The sequence below is a fragment of the Amphiura filiformis genome, unplaced genomic scaffold (genome assembly GCF_039555335.1).
Source record: "Amphiura filiformis unplaced genomic scaffold, Afil_fr2py scaffold_109, whole genome shotgun sequence".
NCBI classification, from domain to species: Eukaryota; Metazoa; Echinodermata; class Ophiuroidea; order Amphilepidida; family Amphiuridae; genus Amphiura; species Amphiura filiformis.
Window position 1 is genome coordinate 145,937 of NW_027305573.1, and position 8,528 is coordinate 154,464.

Sequence of the window (8,528 nt, forward strand, 5' to 3'; positions counted from 1 at the left end):
TGCAATATGGAAAGATTATCAAAATTTCTCAGGTACTTCCAGAACATATTTAGTTGATGTCAGCAAGATGTCATCAGTTAAAAAAAATGACAATTACATTTTACCCGATAAAACAATAGCTCGCTTTATGCAGGTGCTCCAAAACCAAGATGTGGTTTTTATTCAAAATATTTTAATCTTAGAAATATTAAGGGTTGGAAGTTCTTGGGAGCTATATGTGACCCCTCGGCACAACTGAGCCCGGATGTCGCCAGTGCCACTATTGAGATATGCTCCATCGAACTGAACAATAAACAATAGGAAACAAAGGATTTATTGACTGTTTTATTGATTTTCACTACTTAAATGTCAAGTACTATAGACATGATATACATCATTTTAAAGCTAATTTCAAGCAGAATATTTTGGTTGAATATCTCAAAAATGATGATTGGCGACTTCAGGGCTCAGTTGTGCCGAGGGGTCACATATAATAAAGGTGATTATATAATGTTATCTATTCTTTAATTTTTACATCTAAATTGATCAGAAGCATCTTTCATGTAATCATGGGTCTGATCTGGGATAGTTATTATTCAATACACCCTCATACATAAAACAATCACTTAAAAAACCTGAATTACATATTACATTTTTAAAACATTTATAAAGAGTGTATCTTTGTATTCAAAATACTACAAGATGAACTCTTTGAATCACACATAATGTCGGTCGCAACACATAGTGGCGTACATGGAGGACAAAATATGTTTCCGATCAAAACGTTTTTGAAGGATATGCTACTAGTAACGGCGTCAATACTCCTCCACTGTTATCTCTCAGTGGCCCGATTCCATTTGTAATTTAAGTTTAAGGTTCAAACTATTAAACTGTATCTTTAATAGTTATCTAGGAATAACTATTATAGGATAATAGCTAGCTCTAAACCTATATGCCACTATGTGAAACGGAAAATTGTGAAAATCACTCTACGCCACTATGTGTTGCGACCGACAATAATACAAGTTACAAGCAAAGGAACTGACACAAACCATGTAAAGAAATTACATGAAGACACATACAATATGTATGTACAGCATTGATCTGTACCTGTATTCTTAAGTCATGTAAATATCATGCTAGCTCTGCAGAGTCCCATACCAGCAAAGCCTAAATTGACTTGGAAGAGTGTCAATGTACTGTGATTTTGTGAGCAATTAAGTAATCATTAATTGCATTTTGCAATCTCTTTTGTAGTTATTCACAATACCTCAAAACCATAAGTGTAATCTTTTCCTACTAAAGAAGGGAAAACCTTAGGTTTAGATACATGTTTTATTGTTCTGACGATACGAGCATAATCTATGTGGTCCGCACTAGAACTTCTACTGGATTTGGAACTGCTTGAAACAGATTGAAGTAAAACAGCTGTATTGCCAGGGAAGAGAGATGAATTAGAACTGTCTGATATGTGAGCATACATTTCCTCAAGAGGCTTGCAATCATCAGGATACAAACGCCTGTGTTGTGCATCAATGATATTCTTGCATTTAAAGTTGAGAGGTCTATCATGAGGAGAGGGTTTTTCAAACAGATCCCTATCAATAATATCTTGTGGAAGATTGGGCATAGGCGCAGAATCTAGACGCATTGTGCTAAGGGATTCATCAGGTGCTGAAGTGCGTATTGAAGGAGTTTGAGTTTTCCTTCCTTTCTTAGAAGACTGAGTGTGAGTTGGGGATGTTTCTTCAAATTTGACAGTCTTGCTATTTGCTTGTGTTGGTTGAGTGTTTCTAGTCCTGGGTGTTCTTTGTGGAGGTGGCTTTAGCAGGTTATATTGTTCATCAGGTACAGCCTTAGGTTGTTTTCTTGCTACACTGTTTGGTTGATATGTTGATCTTTTGGTAGAGATAGACTCGGTTGTTGGTATATAAGCTTCATCTTCATGTCGGGAGCAATCACTGTATGATGTAGGCCCTGAAAAAAAAAGAGAATTTTATGTTTTAAGTTAGCAAGAGTACAAAGAAACTACTAAGCAATGGTGAAATAGAAGAGGACATAAAATGCATTCAAGGATTGATAAATGATATAAGATGATATTTTGAATATTCGACCAACTGGAAAGAAAAGGTAGGTGCACAAACTGGATATGGGGAAACATTGAAGTAAAATTAACACACACAGGATGCAGGGGTACAAGTAACAAATGTGGGCACAGAGCTAGAGGTAGGTAAAGTTTAATGTCAAAAAAGACTGGTTCCAAAGAAAGAGTAGAAAAACAAAAATGATAAAGTTCAGGATGGGATACAATGTTCACACAATCTTGGTCTTAATCCTTCATTATTTAGGTAAAATATATTGCAGGCAGTAGGTTAATCGTACTAGTGTCACATTTACAAGACTCATAATATGTAGCATGGCATTATTTTGGATAATTGGATTTAAAGAGAACATGGTTCATGATATTAGACACAAGCAGCAGTACCAGGGTGGGGCGGTGGTGGCGCAGGGGTATTTCTCCATTTCCTCCTGTCAAAATAGGAATTGGGGAAGATGTCAAAATTTTAGATCCCCAGACAAATTCATTTTGTCTTTCCTCCAGACAAAAATTATATTACTAGCTGAAGAATGGTTTGTTTTCATACCTGTTGATTTCTTGTCTAGGCCTTTGTCATCTAACCAATTTGTAAATGACACCTGTCCAAAGAATTCTTTCTCTGCTAGTGTGACCTCTTCTTTATCCAAGTCATCTTCATGTTTAAGAAGCTTGAGTTCTTCAAGCTTCTGCAACTCAGCAAGGTGGGTGGTCTTGTCTTGCCTCCAACTCTCTGAGGCTAAAATCCTATAATAGCAAAAATATTTAAAAACTTGTTTATTGAAAATCACAACAAATTATGACAAGTAACAAGTAACAAAAATTTGTACAATTTGGGCAATATTTACATCAGTTAAAACATTGTTTTTGCATGAGATAGAGAGTCCAGAGAATGATAGGCTGTAAAAAATAATTTTGTTGATTTTTGTTTCAAGTATAACTTAATTTTAAAGGTCCAGCAATTCATTATGATGTTAAAAAATTAATAAAACAACATGAATTCCTTCAAAGAAGTTTTTGTAGTTGTCTACCCCTCAGAATATTCAAATCATGAAAATCATCTGGACAAAAACCAAAATGTTTTATACTGCCATATGTATCACATGATGTACAATGTACATTTTGCTAGAAGTGTTAGCTTTCAGCAGCATAATGTTAGAAAAAGTAACAAAAGTATCAAAGATTCTGTCAAATCTATATAAATAAAAGGAAGTCACTAAATCTTGTCCAGAAGCAGTCTCCAAGATGCTTTCACTTTCAGCTCTGATTTATTCGTACATTGATCGGGTACCGGTACATATTGCCATTAAACCATCTGACGTTCATTTTTGCAAAACTATTCAGTCACTATGGAAATAACAAAAAATGTTAGGTTGCTAGGCCGTTGAGGTCAATAACCTTATGGGTCAGGTCATGACAGCAAACGCGTCAAATGCAAGCGGTGTCCACACGCGCGGTAAGTGCCTTTGCCTGACCCAAACTCCAATGCCCCCCTGAGAATCTAATGGTGCGTCCCTTACATACTTACCTAGCACATTTCCTATGTCCCCAGAGCTTAGCATAGTCAATAGGTAGATGTCCTTTGGAATCAGGTATGTTAATCTTGGCTCCTGCATTAATAAGGGCTTGCAAACCATTCACACTACCCTCAATTGCTGCCTGATGTGCCGGGGTCAGTTCATCATCATTGACACTGTAACATAGAATAAAGGTCTCATGTAATGTTCTTATTTTTTATGTATAATATACTTCTTTTTCTTAAAAAAAATTACTGCCTTAAAACAAAGTACACTAATTTTTACAAAGAAAACTGAAAACATTTTGAAGGATATAATTTCAAATGAAATCTGTAAATGAGACACACATTCTTTACTAAAAATATTTTCACCTTTATCATCCCTTTATTAACTGAAAACACATGTGTCATAGAAGAAGATACTTACAGAGATGCATTAGCCCCTTGATCCAGTAAATACTGCAGGCATTGGAGTGCCCTTTTCCCAGTTCTATTATTAATAGCAAGATGTACTGCTCTCCATCCAGTAGTACTAGGAAGATCTACATCCACATTGTACTTTTCAATTAAAAGCTTGAGACAGTCTAATCGCCCATGTAATGATGCAAGGTGAAGTGCAGCTAAACCCTGTAAAGATACAAAATGGATGTGTACAGACAGGCTTATAATTGGCAAACATTATTCACAACTAGCATAGGTGCTGCACCTGACTGCCTTCGTGCCATTTTATATGTGTTATGTGGATCTGTCCATCATGTGGACTCCCAAATTACTCCACAGGATCCATTTTCTCTAATGGTACTATTGAACTCTCAAATAGTTTCAATAGTTTGTCGTCATCAACAGACGGCGATTTTCCCCACTCACCTCTGGCAACCTCATCTCCCATTGATAAGAACAAAACTAAACCAAAAAAGCAAATCAAGTCTAAAAAAGACAGTCTGCGTACCGGTACCATGGTCGTGAATTGCCAAGGTTTAAGATCAAAGAAAGCAGCTTTTGCCGCCTGTTTTGAGACCAATAACCCGACGTGGTTATTGGCACGAAAGCTGGCTTAACAGTTCTGTTCAAACTTCTGAAGTTTTCCCTCATAACTTCTCTGTTTTTCGTAAAGATAGAGTGAACCAGAGGGGAGGTGGAGTGTTTATTGCCATCAGGGAAGATATTATTGGTACTCATGCAATTGACCTAGACAGTGATTGCGAAATCGTTTGGGCCCAGGTTCAGTTAGAAGGAAGCAAATCCATATTATTTGGAGCCTTCTACCGCCACCCAGACGAAAGAAGCCTGGACTATTTAGTTCAGCTAAGGCAGTCTCTATCCAAAATCAATCCAAATAGAGGGACCACAGTGTGCCTCGCAGGGGACTTTAATCTCGGAGACATAAACTGGGATACTCTATCCCTTAAGCCGGGATGTAAAAAACCAACCATATCCCGTCAACTTTTGGACATTGTGCAAGATTTTTCCTTTGAACAACTGGTTACAAAACCTACCAGGAAACAAAACATCTTGGATCTCTTCATGACCTCCCACCCAACACTTGTCAATCAAAGTGAAGTCATCCCGGTGTCAGCGATCATGATGGGATCCCTGTTATTGATATGGAAACAAGACCCTCCATACATAAACAGAAAAAAGGAAAATCTTCATGTACAATAAAGCAAATATGACAGAACTCAAACAGGAGCTTAAGACACTTTGTGAAAATATCGTTGAACAAGCCAAATTAGCTAACACCACAGTAAATAGCCTCTGGACATCCTTTAAAGGAGGGATCCACGAGGCAATGGACTCACACATACCAAGCAAAATGGTTGGAAAGAAACATCACACACCATGGATAAACCAAACAATCAAAAGGTTCCTAAGAAGAAAACAAAGAGCTTATAATAAAGCAAGGAAGACAAATCTTCCCGAGCACTGGGACAATTTCAAAAAACAAAGGAAATTTGTCCAGAAAGAAACTAAGAAAGCATACTGGGAGTACGTAAAATCACAATGCCTTGAATCTCCTAAGCAGTTTTGGAGTTTTGTTAACAAAATGAAAAAAGACAACTTGGGCATTGCTGCCCTGAGGAGTGATGGGAGACTAGTCTCGGACAATTTTCAAAAAGCAGAAATGCTTAATGCCCAGTTTGAGTCAGTGTTCACCATTGAAAAACCTATGGATGACTCCCACACTTTACCCACCCAATACCCTGATATTTCTGAGATCGTGTTTACCACCCCTGGGGTATTAAAACTGCTTAGTGAGATTAAGGTAAACAAAGCTTGTGGTCCAGATGAAATTCCTGGTAAGATTTTGAAAATGGCAGCGGAAGAGCTTGCACCCGCCATAACCACCATATTTCAATATTCTTACGACCATGGTTCACCACCAGATGATTGGCTCATGGCAAATATCTCTCCTATACATAAAAAAGGAGATAAAACTTGCCCGGGCAATTACCGCCCAGTATCACTGACCTCGGTGACTTGTAAACTTTATGAACACATACTTCATTGTCACATCATGTCACATCTTGAGGTCCACAAAATCCTTACAGAAAAGCAGCACGGCTTTAGAGCCCGCCATTCATGTGAGACCCAGTTAGTGCAAACAGTGCACGATTTAGCATACACACTGGAGAAACAACAACAAACCGACCTCATTGTGATGGATTTCTCAAAAGCCTTTGACACGGTTCCGCATCAAAGACTTTTGAGAAAGCTATCACAATGTGGGATTACTGGAAACATCCATCATTGGCTAAATAAATTTCTTACTACAAGAAAACAGAGAGTGGTAATTGCAGGTGAGAACTCAAACTGGGTGGAAGTAAAATCAGGTGTCCCCCAGGGGACGGTGGTAGGTCCCTTGTTGTTCTTGCTCTACTTGAATGACCTACCAGCCACCCTGAAGTCAAATGTGCGTCTTTTTGCGGACGATTGCGTAGTATATAAAACCATAATTACCAAAAAGGACACACACATGCTGCAACAAGATATGGAGTCACTTGAAAAGTGGCAAAACACATGGCAAATGGCATTTAATGCCAGCAAATGCTTTCTGCTGCGCATCACTCATAAAAAACCCAATTATCACAGAGTATAAACTTGGCGAGGAGGTTCTAACTGAAACCCAAAGCCATAGTTACCTAGGTGTTGAAATAACAAGTGATCTAAGGTGGAATGCACACATAAACAACATAACAGCAAAGGCTAACCGCCAGTTGGGCTTCATTAGGAGAAACCTCCTATCGTGCCCAAAAGAATTAAAAGCTCAGGCTTATACAGCCTTGGTCAGACCTCAGCTCGAGTATTCGTCAACAGTTTGGGATCCGCATACAGGAGAACTAAAACAGCAGCTTGAATCCATCCAAAGAAGAGCCGCAAGGTTTGTTATGAGAGACTACAGAAAAACTAGTAGTCCAACAAGTATGATGGCCGAACTCGAGTGGGACACTTTAGAACTCAGCATAAAGCAGACAGACTCACCCTCATGCACAAAATCGCCAGTGGTCAGGCAGCCATTCCGAGCAAACGTTTCTGCAGCCTGTCAGACGTCACTCCAGAAATCTCCACTCAAAAGCCTTCCAAAGACCAACGGGCAAGAAAGACTGCTGGGTTTACTCATACTTCCCCAACACAACCAAAGATTGGAACCAGCTTCCTCAAACCATAGTCGACATTACAGAAACCAAACTATTCAAGAAAGAAGTCCTTAAACACCACCAAAACACAGCTCGTAACAACTAGCATCTGACGTTCTGCGCACAATACCCTTCTCGCCTGGCTTTGTAGAAAGTGTTGAGAAGTATTTAACCAGAACCAGATATCAATGTACAAATTTTTTTGCCAATTATGAGAACGAAGAAACTGTATTAAACCATGTTTAATACAATCATGCTTGCTACCAACTTGTAACTAGCTTCATTCATTGGCTGTATATATTTTTGTTGTTCATGTGTTTGTCTGCTTGAAACGTTAGTTGTATTTTTGTTTACTTATCCCTGTGGTTTTGAATTTTTACTAGTGCAGGACGTGCTAGTGTATGCTTTCATGGTCTGTATACTGCATAAGTTTTTATCTTTCTTTGTCTATGTCTTGTTCCCCACATCAAGTTGGTATACCTGGCACAAATTTTTCAATAACCATGTACAGAATGTTCAGATAAAAATAATCAGCTCATCTCACATACGGTATTATACAATAAAAATAATAAAATAATGACTTTTGCCAAAATTGGCAATACGAGGCATAAATGTGAGACACCAACTGGCATAATCAAAACATTGCAATTTGTACTGTGCATGCAAAACTACCAATATGATGGATTAAAATTGTCCCCAATGCCAATTCAATTTCAACATAAATTGGTCTGATTTCTGATATCTGGATCGGTTAACACTTATTCAAAATTCAACTCAAACCCAACTTACATTTTTATCATACTGTGATGGATCTTTACCGGTCTTGAGTGTCTGCTTCAACCAGGCAGTGTCTCCAATAGCAGCAGCCATAAATTCATCATTGTCAGTAAGAGCTCCAACTGGGCGATGACGCTTTGCTCGTTGTGCAACAAATGGAGATAATTTGGCTTTTGGCTGCTTTGTCATACGAGTTGAATTCTCCACTGGTTTAGAAATCTCTACTTGAGGAGATAATAATGACTCTGCATCTGACATATTGCCAACTTCTTATGTGCTCTTTAATTTATTCAGAATATAGGTAAGCTTATAACTGCTGCTGTAGACTAGTGCATTCCAGTTCCAGATAGTTGAGGCCTAAAACTGAGATCAAAATGATCTTATTCTGAAGCTCGGTCACGTTGAGAGTAAATTGATTAAGTTAATTAACATTTGTACATTTTTTTATCTTTGCAAAGTATAAAATGATCAGCATAATTCACGTGTTTACAGCATGATCAGGCCAGCGGGACTTCTCTGCTCACTC

General features: G+C 38.1%; 1 protein-coding gene across 1 annotated transcript; it reads right to left on the minus strand.

Moving 5' to 3' along the window:
- Positions 1–472: 472 nt before the first annotated feature.
- On the minus strand, positions 473–8,515 carry LOC140144979 (uncharacterized). The gene is made up of 5 exons (XM_072166773.1): positions 8,015–8,515; positions 4,018–4,217; positions 3,603–3,767; positions 2,625–2,821; positions 473–1,956 (listed from the first exon to the last, which is right to left on the minus strand). The coding sequence occupies exons 1-5, from the start codon at positions 8,258–8,260 to the stop codon at positions 1,241–1,243; spliced, it is 1,524 nt and encodes a 507-aa protein (XP_072022874.1). The 5' UTR covers positions 8,261–8,515; the 3' UTR covers positions 473–1,240.
- Positions 8,516–8,528: the final 13 nt, after the last annotated feature.

What these genes read in the sequence shown, in the direction of transcription:
- LOC140144979 (XM_072166773.1), bottom strand. Translation starts at nt 8,260, where the DNA reads ATGTCAGATGCAGAGTCATTATTATCTCCTCAAGTAGAGATTTCTAAA. An exon ending in CATCACAGTATGATAAAAAT is followed by an intron (nt 4,218 to 8,014) that starts GTAAGTTGGGTT and finishes GTATCTTTACAG; the next exon opens with GGTTTAGCTGCACTTCACCT. An exon ending in GGACATAGGAAATGTGCTAG is followed by an intron (nt 2,822 to 3,602) that starts GTAAGTATGTAA and finishes TTGCTATTATAG; the next exon opens with GATTTTAGCCTCAGAGAGTT.